This window comes from Zootermopsis nevadensis, unplaced genomic scaffold (genome assembly GCF_977971745.1).
Source record: "Zootermopsis nevadensis isolate Lab colony 2312 unplaced genomic scaffold, Znev_1.0 Znev_ptg000019l, whole genome shotgun sequence".
Classification (NCBI taxonomy): Eukaryota; Metazoa; Arthropoda; class Insecta; order Blattodea; family Termopsidae; genus Zootermopsis; species Zootermopsis nevadensis.
In genome coordinates, this window is record NW_028259151.1 from 9,666,031 (window position 1) to 9,684,041 (window position 18,011).

At 43.8% G+C, this 18,011-nt stretch overlaps 1 protein-coding gene across 2 annotated transcripts in view; it reads left to right on the forward strand.

The window, feature by feature from the left end:
• LOC110835066 (protein sax-3) overlaps positions 1-18,011 on the forward strand; it is a 658,245-nt gene that overhangs the window by 626,751 nt on the left and 13,483 nt on the right. For both annotated transcript variants that reach the window (XM_087351644.1, XM_087351643.1), the window contains 5 exons: positions 14,613-14,885; positions 15,003-15,208; positions 15,537-15,825; positions 16,345-16,595; positions 17,410-17,754. In XM_087351644.1, the coding sequence (XP_087207770.1) occupies positions 14,613-14,885; positions 15,003-15,208; positions 15,537-15,825; positions 16,345-16,595; positions 17,410-17,754 (1,364 nt within the window). The remainder of the gene's footprint in view (positions 1-14,612; positions 14,886-15,002; positions 15,209-15,536; positions 15,826-16,344; positions 16,596-17,409; positions 17,755-18,011) is intronic.

The following is an 18,011-nucleotide window of genomic DNA, read 5'->3' on the forward strand; positions in this document are numbered from 1 at the left end:
CTTCTCAAGGCTTGGTACAGGTGACTTCTCAAAGCTTGGGACAGGAGACTTCTGAAGGCTTGGGACAAGTGACTTCTCAAGGCTTGGGACAAGTGACTTCACAAGGCTAGGGACAAGTGATTTCTCAAGGCTTGGGACAAGTGACTTCTCAAGACTTGGGACAAGTGACTTCTCAAGGCTTGGGACAAGTGACTTCTCAATGCTTGGGACAAGTGACTTCTCAATGCTTGGGACAAGTGACTTCTCAAGGCTTGGGACAAGTGACTTCTCAATGCTTGGGACAAGTGACTTTTCAAGACTTGGGAAAAGTGACTTCTCAAGACTTGGGACAAGTGACTTCTCAAGACTTGGGACAAGTGACTTCTCTAGACTTGGGACAAGTGACTTCTCAAGACTTGGGACAAGTGACTTCTCAAGACTTCGGACAAGTGACTTTTACATCAGAAACAGTCCAAGAGGGTCCGGTTCCGGGACGCATGAGGTGGTGGAATTTTGAATAATTTTATATTTTTCGAAAAATCGAAAAACGCTGCAAACGCTCTGAAATGCGCACAAAACCAAAAATTTTCGGAAAATTCGAAAGAAAATTAAAAGTTGAAAATTTTCAAAAATTCTTGGTTTTTTGCGCTTTTTGGGCGATTTCCCACGTTTTTCGATTTTTCGAAAATTTTCGAAAAAATTGAAATTTCTCAAAGGGGTACCCCTTTGAAAATTTTCAAAAATTGTCGAAATTTTAAAAAAATTAAAAATGGCTGCAAATGGCGTGAAACGCGAAGAAAACTAAAAATTTTCAAAATTTTCGACAAAAATTTTTAATTCAGAATTTTTCAAAAAAATTTTGTTTTGTGCGCTTTTCAGACAATTTCCAGCATTTTTTGGTTTTTGGAAAATGTGAAAAAAAAATTTCAAACGTCTCCTCAAGAGATGCATGCCAGTCTCGTTGAATGCCACATGCTGTCTCTGCCGGAGACAGCCGTTAACTCACCATGTCGCTTCTTGCCTCGTTGTTCCCACTAACTGGCCTCCGCAGCTTGGGACAAGTGACTTCACAAGACTTGGGACAAGTGACATCTGAAGACTTGTGACAAGTGACTTCTCAAGACTTGGGACAAGTGACTTCTCAAGGCCTGGGACAAGTGACTTCTCAAGGCTTGGGACAAGTGACTTCTCAAGGCTTGGGACAAGTGACTTCTCAAGGCTTGGGACAAGTGACTTCTCGAGGCTTGGGACAAGTGACTTCTGAAGGCTTGGGACAGGTGAATTCTCAAAGCTTGGGACAGGTGACTACTCAAGGCTTGGTACAGGTGACTTCTCAAGGCTTGGCACAAGTGACTTCTCAAGGCTTGGGACAAGTGAATTCTCAAGGCTTGGGACAAGTGGCTTCTCAAGGCTTGGGACAGGCAACTTCTCAAGACTTGGGACAAGTGACTTCTCAAGGCTTGGGACAAGTGACTTCTCAATGCTTGGGACAAGTGACTTCTCAATGCTTGGGACAAGTGACTACTCAAGGCTTGGGACAAGTGACTTCTCAATGCTTGGGACAAGTGACTTCTCAAGGCTTGGGACAAGTGACTTCTCAAGGCCTGGGACAAGTGACTTATCAAGACTTGGGACAAGTGACTTCTCAAGACTTGGGACAATGACTTCTCAAGACTTAAGACAAGTGACTTCTCAAGACTTGGGACAGGTGACTTCTCAAGGCTTGGGACAAGTGACTTCTCAAGGCATGGGACAAGTGACTTCTCAAGGCTTGGGACAAGTGACTTCTCAAGACTTGGGACAATGACTTCTCAAGACTTGGGACAAGTGACTTCTCAAGACTTGGGACATGTGACTTCTCAAGGCTTGGGACAAGTGACTTCTCAAGGCATGGGACAAGTGACTTCTCAAGGCTTGGGACAAGTGACTTCTCAAGGCTTGGGACAATTGACTTCTCAGAGCTTGGGACAAGTGACTTCTCAAGGCTTGGGACAAGTGACTTCTCAAGGCTTGGGACAGGTGACTTCTCAAGGCTTGGTACAGGTGACTTCTTAAGGCTTGCGACAGGAGACTTCTCAAGGCTTGGGACACGTGACTTCTCAAGGCTTGGGACAAGTGACTTCTCAAGGCTTGGGACAAGTGACTTCTCAAGGCTTGGGACAAGTGACTTCTGAAGGCTTGGGACAAGTGACTTCTCAAGACTTGGGACAAGTGACATCTCAAGACTTGGGACAAATGACTTCTCAAGGCTTTGGACAGGTGACTTCTCAAGGCTTGGTACAGGTGACTTCTCAAAGCTTGGGACAGGAGACTTCTCAAGGCTTGGGACAAGTGACTTCTCAAGGCTTGGGACAAGTGACTTCACAAGGCTTGGGACAAGTGACTTCTCAAGGCTTGGGACAAGTGACTTCTCAAGGCTTGGGACAAATGACTTCTCAATGCTTGGGACAAGTGACTTCTCAATGCTTGGGACAAGTGACTTCTCAAGGCTTGGGACAAGTGACTTCTCAATGCTTGGGACAAGTGACTTTTCAAGACTTGGGACAAGTGACTTCTCAAGACTTGGGACAAGTGACTTCTCAAGACTTGGGACAAGTGACTTCTCAAGACTTGGGACAAGTGACTTCTCAAGACTTGGGACAAGTGACTTCTCAAGACTTCGGACAAGTGTCTTTTACATCAGAAACAGACCGAGAGGTTCCGGTTCCGCGACGCATGAGGTGGTGGAATTTTGAAAATTTTTATATTTTTCGAAAAATCGAAAAACGCTGCAAACGCTCTGAAATGCGCACAAAACCAAAAATTTTCGGAAAATTCGAAAGAAAATTAAAAGTTGAAAATTTTCAAAAATTCTTGGTTTTTTACGCTTTTTGGGCGATTTCCCACGTTTTTCGATTTAGCGAAAATTTTCGGAAAAATTGAAATTTCTCAAAGGGGTACCCCTTTGAAAATTTTCAAAAATTGTCGAAATTTTAAAAAAATTAAAAATGGCTGCAAATGGCGTGAAACGCGAAGAAAACTAAAAATTTTCAAAATTTTCGACAAAAATTTTTAATTCAGAATTTTTAAAAAAAATTTGGTTTTGTGCGCTTTTCAGCCAATTTCCAGCATTTTTTGGTTTTTGGAAAATGTGAAAAAAAATTTCAGACGTCTCCCCAAGAAATGCATGCCAGTCTCGTTGAATGCCACATGCTGTCTCTGCCGGAGACAGCCGTTAACTCACCATGTCGCTTCTTGCCTCGTTGTTCCCACAAACCGGCCTCCGCAGCTTGGGACAAGTGACTTCACAAGACTTGGGACAAGTGACATCTGAAGACTTGTGACAAGTGACTTCTCAAGTCTTGGGACAAGTGACTTCTCAAGGCCTGGGACAAGTGACTTCTCAAGGCTTGGGACAAGTGACTTCTCAAGGCTTGGGACAAGTGACTTCTCAAGGCTTGGGACAAGTGACTTCTCAAGGCTTGGGACAAGTGACTGCTGAAGGCTTGGGACAGGTGACTTCTCAAGGCTGGGACAGGTGACTGCTCAAGGCTTGGTACAGGTGACTTCTCAAGGCTTGGCACAAGTGACTTCTCAAGGCTTGGGACAAGTGAATTCTCAAGGCTTGGGACAAGTGACTTCTCAAGGCTTGGGACAAGTGACTTCTCAAAGCTTGGGACAGGTGACTTCTCAAGGCTTAGGACAGGTGACTTCTCAAGGCTTGGTACAGGTGACTTCTCAAGGCTTGGGACAGGAGACTTCTCAAGGCTTGGGACAAGTGACTCCCCAAGGCTTGGGACAAGTGACTTCTCAAGGCTTGGGACAAGTGTCTTCTCAAGGCTTGGGACAAGTGACTTCTCAAGACTTGGGACAAGTGACTTCTCAAGACTTGGGACAAGTGACTTCTCAAGGCTTGGGACAAGTGGCTTCTCAAGGCTTGGGACAGGTAACTTCTCAAGACTTGGGACAAGTGACTTCTCAAGGCTTGGGACAAGTGACTTCTCAATGCTTGGGACAAGTGACTTCTCAATGCTTGGGACAAGTGACTTCTCAAGGCTTGGGACAAGTGACTTCTCAATGCTTGGGACAAGTGACTTTTCAAGGCTTGGGACAAGTGACTTCTCAAGGCCTGGGACAAGTGACTTCTCAAGACTTGAGACAAGTGACTTCTCAAGACTTGGGACAAGTGACTTCTCAAGGCTTGGGACAAGTGACTTCTCAATGCTTGGGACAAGTGACTTCTCAATGCTTGGGACAAGTGACTTCTCAATGCTTGGGACAAGTGACTTCTCAAGGCTTGGGACAAGTGACTTCTCAATGCTTGGGACAAGTGACTTTTCAAGACTTGGGACAAGTGACTTCTCAAGACTTGGGACAAGTGACTTCTCAATGCTTGGGACAAGTGACTTTTCAAGACTTGGGACAAGTGACTTCTCAAGACTTGGGACAAGTGACTTCTCAAGACTTGGGACAAGTGACTTCTCAAGACTTGGGACAAGTGACTTCTCAAGACTTGGGACAAGTGACTTCTCAAGACTTCGGACAAGTGACTTTTACATCAGAAACAGTCCGAGAGGGTCCGGTTCCGCGACGCATGAGGTGGTGGAATTTTGAAAAATTTTATATTTTTCGAAAAATCGAAAAACGCTGCAAACGCTCTGAAATGCGCACAAAACCAAAAATTTTCGGAAAATTCGAAAGAAAATTAAAAGTTGAAAATTTTCAAAAATTCTTGGTCTTTTGCGCTTTTTGGGCGATTTCCCACGTTTTTCGATTTTTCGAAAATTTTCGGAAAAATTGAAATTTCTCAAAGGGGTACCCCTTTGAAAATTTTCAAAAATTGTCGAAATTTTAAAAAAATTAAAAATGGCTGCAAATGGCGTGAATCGCGAAGAAAACTAAAAATTTTCAAAATTTTCGACAAAAATTTTTAATTCAGAATTTTTCAAAAAAAATTGGTTTTGTGCGCTTTTCAGCCAATTTCCAGCATTTTTTGGTTTTTGGAAAATGTGAAAAAAAATTTCAGACGTCTCCTCAAGAGATGCATGCCAGTCTCGTTGAATGCCACATGCTGTCTCTGCCGGAGACAGCCGTTAACTCACCATGTCGCTTCTTGCCTCGTTGTTCCCACAAACCGGCCTCCGCAGCTTGGGACAAGTGACTTCACAAGACTTGGGACAAGTGACTTCTGAAGACTTGTGACAAGTGACTTCTCAAGACTTGGGACAAGTGATTTCTCAAGGCCTGGGACAAGTGACTTCTCAAGGCTTGGGCCAAGTGACTTCTCAAGGCTTGGGACAAGTGACTTCTCAAGGCTTGGGACAAGTGACTTCTCAAGGCTTGGGACAAGTGACTGCTGAAGGCTTGGGACAGGTGACTTCTCAAGGCTTGGGACAGGTGACTACTAAAGGCTTGGTACAGGTGACTTCTCAAGGCTTGGCAAAAGTTACTTCTCAAGGCTTGGGACAAGTGAATTCTCAAGGCTTGGGACAAGTGACTTCTCAAGGCTTGGGACAAGTGACTTCTCAAGGCTTGGGACAGGTGACTTCTCAAGGCTTAGGACAGGTGACTTCTCAAGGCTTGGTACAGGTGACTTCTCAATGCTTGGGACAGGAGACTTCTCAAGGCTTCGGACAAGTGAATTCTCAAGGCTTCGGACAAGTGACTTCTCAAGGCTTGGGACAAGTGACTTTTCAAGGCTTGGGACAAGTGACTTCTCAAGACTTGGGACAAGTGACTTCTCAAGGCTTGGGACAAGTGGCTTCTCAAGGCTTGGGACAGGTAACTTCTCAAGACTTGGGACAAGTGACTTCTCAAGGCTTGGGACAAGTGACTTCTCAATGCTTGGGACAAGTGACTTCTCAATGCTTGGGACAAGTGACTTCTCAAGGCTTGGGACAAGTGACTTCTCAATGCTTGGGACAAGTGACTTCTCTAGGCTTGGGACAAGTGACTTCTCAAGGCCTGGGACAAGTGACTTCTCAAGACTTGGGAAAAGTGACTTCTCAAGACTTGGGACAATGACTTCTCAAGACTTGGGACAAGTGACTTCTCAAGACTTGGGACAGGTGACTTCTCAAGACTTGGGACAAGTGACTTCTCAAGGCATGGGACAAGTGACTTCTCAAGGCTTGGGACAAGTGACTTCTCAAGGCTTGGGACAAGTGACTTCTCAGAGCTTGGGACAAGTGACTTCTCAAGGCTTGGGACAAGTGACTTCTCAAGGCTTGGGACAGGTGACTTCTCAAGGCTTGGTACAGGTGACTTCTCAAGGCTTGCGACAGGAGACTTCTCAAGGCTTGAGACACGTGACTTCTCAAGGCTTGGGACAAGTGACTTCTCAAGGCTTGGGACAAGTGACTTCTCAAGGCTTGGGACAAGTGACTTCTGAAGGCTTGGGACAGGTGACTTCTCAAGGCTTGGGACAAGTGACTTCTCAAGACTTGGGACAGGAGACTTCTCAAGGCTTGGGACAAGTGTCTTCTCAAGGCTTGGGACAAGTGACTTCTCAAGACTTGGGACAAGTGACTTCTCAAGGCTTGGGACAAGTGACTTCTCAAGGCTTGGGACAGGTGACTTCACAAGGCTTGGTACAGGTGACTTCTCAAGGCTTGGGACAAGTGACTTCTCAAGGCTTGGGACAAGTGACTTCTCAAGGCTTGGGACAAGTGACTTCTCAAGGCTTGGGACAAGTGACTTCTCAAGGCCTGGGACAAGTGACTTTTCAAGACTTGGGACAAGTGACTTCTCAAGACTTGGGACAAGTGACTTCTCAAGACTTGGGACAAGTGACTTCTCAAGACTTGGGACAAGTGACTTCTCAAGACTTCGGACAAGTGACTTTTACATCAGAAACAGTCCGAGAGGGTCCGGTTCCGCGACGCATGAGGTGGTGGAATTTTGAAAATTTTTATATTTTTCGAAAAATCGAAAAACGCTGCAAACGCTCTGAAATGCGCACAAAACCAAAAATTTTCGGAAAATTCGAAAGAAAATTAAAAGTTGAAAATTTTCAAAAATTCTTGGTTTTTTGCGCTTTTTGGGCGATTTCCCACGTTTTTCGATTTTTCGAAAATTTTCGGAAAAATTGAAATTTCTCAAAGGGGTACCCCTTTGAAAATTTTCAAGAATTGTCGAAATTTTAAAAAAATTAAAAATGGCTGCAAATGGCGTGAAACGCGAAGAAAACTAAAAAATTTCGAAATTTTCGACAAAAATTTTGAATTCAGAATTTTTCAAAAAAATTTAGTTTTGTGCGCTTTTCAGACAATTTCCACCATTTTTTGGTTTTTCGAAAAATGTGAAAAATTTTCAATTTTTTTCAAACGTCTCCTCAAGAGATGCTTGCCAGTCTCGTTGAATGCCACATGCTGTCTCTGCCGGAGACAGCCATTATCTCACTATGTCGCTTCTTCCCTCGTTCTCACAAACCGGCCTCCGCAGCTTGGGACAAGTGACTTCACAAGACTTGGGACAAGTGACATCTGAAGACTTGTGACAAGTGACTTCTCAAGACTTGGGACAAGTGACTTCTCAAGGCTTGGGACAAGTGACTTCTCAAGGCTTGGGACAAGTGACTTCTCAAGGCTTGGGACAAGTGACTTCTCAAGGCTTGGGACAAGTGACTTCTCAAGGCATGGGACAAGTGACTTCTCAAGGCTTGGGACAAGTGACTTCTCAAGGCTTGGGACAGGTATCTTCTCAAGGCTTGGTACAGGTGACTTCTCAAGGCTTGCGACAGGAGACTTCTCAAGCCTTGGGACACGTGACTTCTCAAGGCTTGGGACAAGTGACTTCTCAAGGCTTGGGACAAGTGACTTCTCAAGGCTTGGGACAAGTGACTTCTCAAGGCTTGGGACAAGTGACTTCTCAAGACTTGGGACAAGTGACTTCTCAAAGCTTGGGACAAGTGACTTCTCATGGCTTGGGACAGGTGACTTCTCAAGGCTTGGGACAGGTGAATTCTCAAGACTTGGGACAAGTGACTTCATAATGCTTGGGAAAAATGACTTCTCAATGCTTGGGACAAGTGACTTCTCAATGCTTGGGACAAGTGACTTCTCAATGCTTGGGACAAGTGACTTCTCAAGGCTTGGGACAAGTGACTTCTCAAGGCCTGGGACAAGTGACTTCTCAAGACTTTGGACAACTGACTTCTCAAGACTTGGGACAATGACTTCTCAACACTTGGGACAAGTGACTTCTCAAGACTTGAGACAAGTGACTTCTCAAGACTTGGGACAAGTGACTTTTACATCAGAAACAGTCCGAGAGAGTCCGGTTCCGCGACGCATGAGGTGGAATTTTGAAAATTTTTAAATTTTTCGAAAAATCGAAAAACGCTGCAAACGCTTTTAAATGCGCACAAAACCAAAAATTTTCGGAAAATTCGAAAGAAAATTAAAAGTTGAAAATTTTCAAAAATTCTTGGTTTTGTGCGCTTTTTGGGCGATTTCCCACGTTTTTCGATTTTTCGAAAATTATCGGAAAAATTGAAATTTCTCAAAGGGGTACCCCTTTGAAAATTTTCAAAAATTGTCGAATTTTTAAAAAAATTAAAAATGGCTGCAAATGGCGTGAAACGCGAAGAAAACTAAAAATTTTCGAAATTTTCGACAAAAATTTTGAATTCAGAATTTTTCAAAAAAATTTGATTTTGTGCGCTTTTCAGACAATTTCCAGCATTTTTTGGTTTTTCGAAAATGTGAAAAATTTTCAATTTTTTTCAAACGTCTCCTCAAGAGAAGCATGCCAGTCTCGTTGAATGCCACATGCTGTCTCTGCCGGAGACAGCCATTAACTCACCATGTCGCTTCTTGCCTCGTTGTTCCCACAAACCGGCCTCCGCAGCTTGGGACAATTGACTTCACAAGACTTGGGACAAGTGACATCTGAAGACTTGTGACAAGTGACTTCTCAAGACTTGGGACAAGTGACTTCTCAAGGCTTGGGACAAGTGACTTCTCAAGGCTTTTGACAAGTGACTTCTCAAGGCTTGGGACAAGTGACATCTGAAGACTTGTGACAAGTGACTTCTCAAGACTTGGGACAAGTGACTTCTCAAGGCTTGGGACAAGTGAATTCTCAAGGCTTGGGACAAGTGACTTCTCAAGGCTTGGGACAAGTGACTTCTCAAGGCTTGGGACAAGTGACTTCTCAAGGCATGGGACAAGTGACTTCTGAAGGCTTGGGACAAGTGACTTCTGAAGGCTTGGGACAGGTATCTTCTCAAGGCTTGGTACAGGTGACTTCTCAAGGCTTGCGACAGGAGACTTCTCAAGGCTTGGGATACGTGACTTCTCAAGGCTTGGGACAAGTGACTTCTCAAGGCTTGGGACAAGTGACTTCTCAAGGCTTGGGACAAGTGACTTCTGAAGGCTTGGGACAAGTGACTTCTCAAGACTTGGGACAAGTGACTTCTCAAGACTTGGGACAAGTGACTTCTCAAGGCTTGGGACAGGTGACTTCTCAAGGCTTGGGACAGGTGAATTCTCAAGACTTGGGACAAGTGACTTCTCAATGCTTGGGAAAAGTGACTTCTCAATGCTTGGGACAAGTGACTTCTCAATTCTTGGGACAAGTGACTTCTCAATGCTAGGGACAAGTGACTTCTCAAGGCTTGGGACAAGTGACTTCTCAAGGCCTGGGACAAGTGACTTCTCAAGACTTTGGACAACTGACTTCTCAAGACTTGGGACAATGACTTCTCAAGACTTGGGACAAGTGACTTCTCAAGACTTGGGACAAGTGACTTCTCAAGACTTGGGACAAGTGACTTCTCAAGACTTGGGACAAGTGACTTCTCAAGACTTCGGACAAGTGACTTTTACATCAGAAACAGTCCGAGAGAGTCCGGTTCCGCGACGCATGAGGTGGTGGAATTTTGAAAAATTTTAAATTTTTCGAAAAATCGAAAAACGCTGCAAACTCTCTGAAATGCGCACAAAACCAAAAATTTTCGGAAAATCCGAAAGAAAATTAAAATTTGAAACTTTTCAAAAATTCTTTGTTTTGTGCGCTTTTTGGGCGATTTCCCACGTTTTTCGATTTTTCGAAAATTTTCGGAAAAATTGAAATTTCTCTTTGAAAATTTTCAAAAATTGTCTAAATTTTAAAAAAATTAAAAACGGCTGCAAATGGCGTGAAACGCGAAGAAAACTAAAAATTTTCGAAATTTTCGACAAAAATTTTGAATTCAGAATTTTTCAAAAAAATTTGGTTTTATGCGTTCTTCAGACAATTTCCAGCATTTTTTGGTTTTTCGAAAATGTGAAAAATTTTCAATTTTTTTCAAACGTCTCCTCAAGTGATGCATGCCAGTCTCGTTGAATGCCACATGCTGTCTCTGCCGGAGACAGCCACTATCTCACCATGTCGCTTCTTGCCTCGTTGTTCCCACAAACCGGCCTCCGAAGCTTGGGACAAGTGACTTCACAAGACTTGGGACAAGTGACATCTGAAGACTTGTGACAAGTGACTTCTCAAGACTTGGGACAAGTGACTTCTCAAGGCTTGGGACAAGTGACTTCTCAAGGCTTGGGACAAGTGACTTCTCAAGGCTTGGGACAAGTGACTTCTCAATTCTTGGGACAAGTGACTTCTGAAGGCTTGGGACAGGTGACTTCTCAAGGCTTGGGACAGGTGGCTTCTCAAGGCTTGGTACAGGTGACTTCTCAAGGCTTGGGACAAGTGACTTCTCAAGGCTTGGGACAAGTGACTTCTCAAGGCTTGGGACAAGTGACTTCTCAAGGCTTGGGACAAGTGACTTCTCAAGACTTGGGACAAGTGACTTCTCAAGACTTGGGACAAGTGACTTCTCAAGGGTTGGGACAAGTGACTTCTCAAGGCTTGGGACAGGTGACTTCTCAAGACTTGGGACAAGTGACTTCTCAATGCTTGGGACAAGTGACTTCTCAATGCTTGGGACAAGTGACTTCTCAATGCTTGGAACAAGTGACTTCTCAATGCTTGGGACAAGTGACTTCTCAAGACTTGGGACAAGTGACTTCTCAAGACTTGGGACAAGTGACTTCTCAAGACTTGGGACAAGTGACTTCTCAAGACTTGGGACAAGTGACTTCTCAAGACTTGGGACAAGTGACTTCTCTGCATGACTCGTTGACAGCCTGACTAGCTCCCTGCCTTACTCCGTCTCTTCCTCACAAGGTCTCTGCCGGAATCGTTCTCTGCCTCACACTCTCTATAGGACGTCTATGCCTCACCCGGTCTCCGCCGGAACCGTTGCTTACGACGACGCGCAAGTAACAGGGCCATACAGAGACCGGATGCCTTTGTACTGCAGAGTCCCCATCAGTCAGTGAGCTGGTTCGCCAGAGACAGGCTACGTTAGAAAACGTGTCTGGCAGATATCTGTGGGGGAACATTTTGATGAAATTTTTCGAAATTTTCAACAAATCGAAAAATGCTGGAAATCTTCCAATTGACGCACAAAACCAAAAAATGTTTGAAAATTTTCATTTAATTTTTTTTTGGAATTTTTGAAAATTCTTGGTTTTGTGCGCGTTTTAGACAATTTCCTTCATTTTTTGTTTTTTCGAAAATTTTCAAAAATTCTCAAAATTCCCCACACCGGAACTTCAGTAAAACAGCTTTCTGCTATAACTCTTCTCCATCACAGCACGTCTCTGCATGACTCGTTGACATCGTCACCAGCTCCTTGCCTTACACAGTCTCTGCCTCACCCGGTCTCCGCCGGAAGCGTTGCTTGCAACGACGACGCGTAAGAAACAGGGCCATAGAGAGACCGGATGGTCTAGAGACTGTGTACAGCACAGTCCCTGTCAGTCAGTGAACGGGTTCGCCAGAGACAGGCCACGCCAGAAAACGTGTCTGGCAGGTATCGCTTGGGGAAAATTTTGAAGCAAATTTTCAAAATTTTCAAAAAATCGATTAATGCTGGAAATCTTCCAATTGGCGCACAGAACCAAAAAAAATTTGAAATTTTTCATCTATTTTTTTTTTAATTTATCGAAAATTCTTGGTTTTGTGCGTGTTTTAGACAGTTTCCTGCATTTTTTTTTCCAAAATTTTCAAGAATTTTCAAAATTCCCCACACCCGAACTTCACTAGAACAGCTTTCTGCTAGAACTCTTCTCTACCACAGCACGTCTCTGCATGACTCGTTGACATCGTCATCAGCTCCCTGCCTTACTCAGTCTCTTCCTCACCCGGTCTACGCCGGAAGCGTTGCTTACGACGACGACGCGTAAGAAACAGGGCCATAGAGGGACCGCATGGTCTAGAGACTGTGTACAGCACAGTCCCTGTCAGTCAGTGAGCTGGTTCGCCAGAGAGAGGCCACGCTAGAAAACGTGTCTGGGAGATATCTATTGGGGAAAATTTTGAAGAAATTTTTCGAAATTTTCAAAAAAATCGAAAAATGCTGGAAATCTTCCAATTGACGCATAAAACCAATAAAAAATTTCAAAATTTACATTTAAATTTTTTTTGAAATTTTTCGAAAATTCTTGGTTTTGTGCGCATTTTAGACAATTTCCTGCATTTTTTGTTTTTTCGAAAATTTTCAAAAATTCTCAAAATTCCCACACCCGAACTTCACTAGAACAGCTTTCTGCTAGAACTCTTCTCTACCACAGCACGTCTCTGCATGACTCGTTGACATCGTCACCAGCTCCTTGCCTTACACAGTCTCTGCCTCACCCGGTCTCCGCCGGAAGCGTTGCTTGCGACGACGACGCGTAAGAAACAGGGCCATAGAGAGACCGGATGGTCTAGAGACTGTACAGCACTGTCCCTGTCAGTCAGTCAGCGGGTTCGCTAGAGACAGGCCACGCCAGAAAACGTATCTGGCAGGTATCGGTTGGGGAAAATTTTGATGCAAATTTCCAAAATTTTCAAAAAATCGAAAAATGCTGGAAATCTACCAAATGGCGCACAAAACAAAAAAAAATTGAAAATTTTCACACGGTCTCTGTTTGACACGTTCTGTGCCTCGGCGTCTGCTTAACTCGGTCTGTGCCTCTCTCTCTCGTCATGACTCAGTGTGTGCTACACACGTTTTCTGCGTTCTCCGCCTAACACGATCTCTTTAACGGACTTGGTCTCTCCCACACCTCATCTCCGTCTCTGCCTCACACGTTCTGTGCTTGACTCGGTCTGTCTCACACGGTCTCTATCGAACCAGGACCATGCAGAGACTGCCTGGCAGATATCTGGTCATAGAGATACCGATTCGTGCAGAGTCGGAGTCCGGCAGAGCCCAGGTCCGTCACAGACAGGGTGCAGTACAGACCTTGTCATACAGACACCGGATCGGGTAGGGAGAAATGTTAGGAAAATTTTCCAAAATTTTCGAAAAATCAAAAATTATAGGAAAATGTCCAAAAAGCGCACATAACTAAAAGAATTTAAAAAATCCGACTTCAAAATTTTCGTCGAGAAATTCGAATTTCTTTAGATATTTACACTTTTCATGACATTTTTACTCATTTTTTTTTAAATTTTCTCGAAATCTTGAAAATTTTCAAAAAAAATTCATAATTTTCTAAAAAATCAAAAAATGTATGAAAATGTCCAAAACGCGCACAAAACTAAAAATATTGAAAAATTTCAACTTCAGATTTTTTGGAATTCTTTGAAAATTTTTCGTTTTGTATGCTGTTCAGACAATTTGTAGCATTTTTTGATTTTTCGAAAAATTTGAAATTTTTTTAAAAAAATCAGTTTTCCCTACCCTATCACTATCATACCTGGTCTTTAACGGACGTGGTTTTTCCCACACCTAATCTCTGCCAGACTCTCTCTGCCTCTACATCTCTACCCTTCTCTGTCTGTGCCTCGCTCGTCTTTGCTTGACACGGTGTGTTCACCCGGTCTCTGCTTGATACGTTCTATGCCTCAGCGTCTGCTTCACCCGGTCTCTGATTAACTCGGTCTCTGCGGGATTCGTTCTCTCAGGATACCTTCTAAATAGCGCACAAAATCAAAAATTTTCGAAATATTTGAAAGAATTTTTGAAGTTGAAATATTTTTTAGTTTTATGCGCTTTGTGAACAATTTCATGCCTTTCTTATTATTTTTTAACATTCTGAAAAATGTGAATTTTTCTTTTAAATTCTCACTACCCGATCGCTGCCAGAACTGTTCTCCACCTTACCCTGTCTCTGACGAAAAATGTCTCTTCGGTACTAGGTCTCTGCCGGACTCGACCTCTCCGGGTCCGTCACAGACCGTGTGAGGCAGAGATAAGAGTCTGGCAGTGACCGGGTTTGGCACATACCGAGTCCGGTAGAAACCGGTTTTGGTATGGTTCGGGTAGAAAAATTTTTGAAAAAAAAATTCAAATTTTTAAATATTTTCGAAAAATCAAAAAAAGCTGCGAATCTTCTGAAAAGCGCACAAAACAAAAAAATTAACCATGTTCCTGGTGAAGAGACTTTCGAATTCCCAAAAATTTTGAAAATTCCGAACATTTTTCAAAACTTTCAAAAAGTTCATAAACGTCACAAATGATGAGAAAACTTAAAATTTTCGAAAATTGGGGAGGGGGGGATGCTTCCCTACTAACGTAACATACAAAGTAAATTTTCAACTAGTATTTTACAAGAGTGCTAAAATGAGGACAAAGTTTCCGTAAGCATATTATTTTTTTCAGTAAATATTTTCGTTTACAGTGAAACCATTCCTAATACGAGGACCACAAGATGCAGTAACACTCACGGGTGGCAGTGTGGAGTTCCAGTGTCGGGTAGGGGGTGACCCAGTGCCTGATGTGCTCTGGAGGAGGACAGCTGGTGGCGGAAACATGCCCTTGGGTAGAGTTCACATCCTTGAGGATCGAAGTCTTCGTGTGGAATCTGTTATCCTTGAGGATGAAGGCGAATACAGCTGTGAAGCTGATAACGCTGTCGGTACTGTCAGTGCCTCGGCCACATTAACTGTCCACTGTAAGTAAACGCGTCCCTTACCTATCGTCTGAATTCAGTGAAACAGTACGCACAGTGCGTTCTTTTGTTTGGTAACAACCTTCCTAGCTTTAAAAAGTGATAAATGTTTGTCGGTAGCTTCACCGTCGATGAAAACGAGGCCATCCGACCAAACCATAGAGCTGCATCGTGATGCTGTATTTGAGTGCGGAGTCGTGGGAAATCCTCGACCGTCAGTGTTTTGGTCACTGGAAGGGAATCGGTCGTTACTGTTCCCCGGAGCAAGAAATGGCCGCTTCATCGCTTCCGGCACGCCCGAGGGGAGGACAATTCTGACTTTGCAGGTAACGATGCCGCGTTTTTAATTAAAATGTATCGGACTTAAAAAAACTGAGTGATCTCGGTTCTGACGGAAAGAAACACTAACTTATAAAATGTTACGAATATTATTGCTAGTCCAGAAGAAACTTACTAACAATTTTGCAATCTTATGTCTGTCAATGCATCAGGCAGTGTTCGGCAAAGGACTGTAGCGAGTTAAGGATTGTTTAAATATAATCTTCAGTGCAGAATAGCAGCTTTACAGGTCTTAGCTTTTAACAGATTAAAATAAAATATATCTTTATTATCAAGTATCAAATTTTTAAGTCATTTCTATTTATTTCTTTGTAGTCGGTGACTCGGAATGACTCGGGAACGGTAGCAGTGTGCTCTGCGGTAAACCCTGCTGGTTCTGTTATCTGGCGAGCTCGTCTGACAGTCACGTCTCCAGAAGACCACCCTCCTCCTATCATCACATTAGGACCCACCAATCAGACTCTACCGGTCAAGTCAATGGCTGTTCTGCCGTGTTCTGCAATTGGAAGTCCCGCGCCCGTCATCACTTGGTACAGAGATGGAGCTCCGGTCCTTGCTGGCTCTCGAATCAATATATCTGACTCTGGTACATTGCAGATCAACGGTGAGCTATGCACCTATTCAGTAATTCAATAGTAATTGAATATTTTACGCAACTTTCTAAAGCTCATGAGGGCACATGGCATTAGATTTGCAGAAGTGTACAGACCTCGGCTGTCGTCATTCATGTTGGTAGCTCTTACGTATAAAGTGAATCTTTCATGGCAACTGAAGTTGACGAAAGACTCTCGGGCGCGTCAGGTGGCTGAATGGTGAATGAACCATTTTTTCCGCTAACGTTTCGAGAGCAATCTCTGCTCTCATCATCAGGACAGCCGCGAAACGAAACTGGTCCTATGTAGCGCGTTCGCCGATGGGTAACTGGCGGTGGACGGCAGGTATAGTAGCGTCGTGTTGCTACGTTTCGTGCTGACCAACAGGAAGTGGCAGACGAGGTCAACTGCTCACTCTCGCTGGCTCGGCCTTCTGGGCAGACAGCAGTTTTGTCACAAGATAAAATGAGATGTGATGTTACTTGTATGTTCTTCTTCCATTTATTAATCGAAAATCCTCATCTCTGCAGACCTCGAGAAGCGAGATGGTGGTTTGTACACTTGTGTGGCATCGTCTCGCAGTGGTAAAGCAACGTGGAGTGGTGCGCTCAGACTTGAGCTGCCTACCAATCCCAACATACACTTCTTCAGATCACCTGAGCCATCCACATTCCCAGGACCACCCAGCAGACCACATACCGTGAACAAAACAGATTCAAGTGTCACTATATCCTGGACTCGAAATAATAAAATTGGATCTTCTTCTTTACTTGGATATCAGGTTTGTTTATCATCATACGTACTCGTATTTGTTGACGATGTTCTTTCGGGTTCTGGCACCATCTCCATCTCCTCGGTTGAAGTGACAATACTTACCAACCAAAAAAGCCAACTGTAACTAGAGTCCTGCGCAAGCGCACTACATCGTCCCTTGCCATGTTACGCCATTACTGCGTACAAGCCACATTGCAGGAAATAGCAAACAATACCTTAAAAGTAAAACATGGGTGCGCTTATATGGATGGAAATTTTGTCATGGAAGACTTGGGGTTATTTCTAATGGTTGGACATGATCGCATCAGGCAACTTGTCCTTTGTCGTTGGTTGGTTCTCTGGGGTTTGAACCCAGAGGGGGTGGGGTCGCTTCACCTGAAGGCCTCTGCAACTTGGGAGGGATAAAGCTTCGAATCAGAGGGATTATACAGTGTGGCAGAAAGGTAAGTCTGAATGGTATAGATTCATGAAGACCAAAGGGGAGACTCCGAGCGTCAGAGGGGTAGGGTCAGACGGAGGTGGAGGGTAGGAGAAAAGAAGTCAGCCCTTACCAGGGCCACCACAGTGCAGGATGGATTACTAAGTCAGTGATGTTTAAAATGTTTTACTGTTAACAAAACTAAAATTGGTCAAGGATCTTTATGATGGAGACAGCACAGACCTGGTAAACTTTTACTACGCTACACAACAACCCTGAATACAAAAACATATTTCTGCCATACTGAAGACTATGACACATTTCCTAAGGGGACAGCGGACTGAAACTGTATCCCTGGGCCCTCAGTTTCTACCAACCAGGCGATCAATTTTTTTCTCTGCAGGTAGAGTTATTCGGTCGAGAGCCTGAAACAGGTCACGTCAGCTCAGGCAGCGGATGGGTTGTAGCAGCCCGTCGTGTCCAAGGACCAACTTACACTCAGCATCACCTAGCTCCAGGTGTAAGCTATACATTTCTGGTTCGAGCCGAAAATTCCCACGGCCTGTCCCCACCGAGTCCGCTGTCAGAACCTGTCGTAATGACTGCCTCTGGTCTTACTTGGCCAAATGGGGATAGTGAAGAAGAAATGCAGCTGAATGAAGCAAGGGCCAGCCTCTTGGCTGGACACGTTGTTGAACTGATTGATGCCCAGCCATTAACCTCTACTTCTGTTAAACTGGTATGGGAGGTAAGAGTTCAGTTCTGGTGAGACGCTATTAACGAAAAGAAGTGTAGTTGGTAGAATTCGTAGTTACTTTCTTTTAGAGATGGAAAAATTGCAGATGAATTGATCAGAAATTAGTTTAGTGACAGGCTCTCGTAAACACAGCATGAACCTTCTGGTCGTATAAGACGCAAGTGATTATCAGCTTCTCAAAAAAACTCTTCTCCACGGAGTTAAAAACACTCACCTGTGTTTCTTGTCACAAGCTAACAGATTATAAC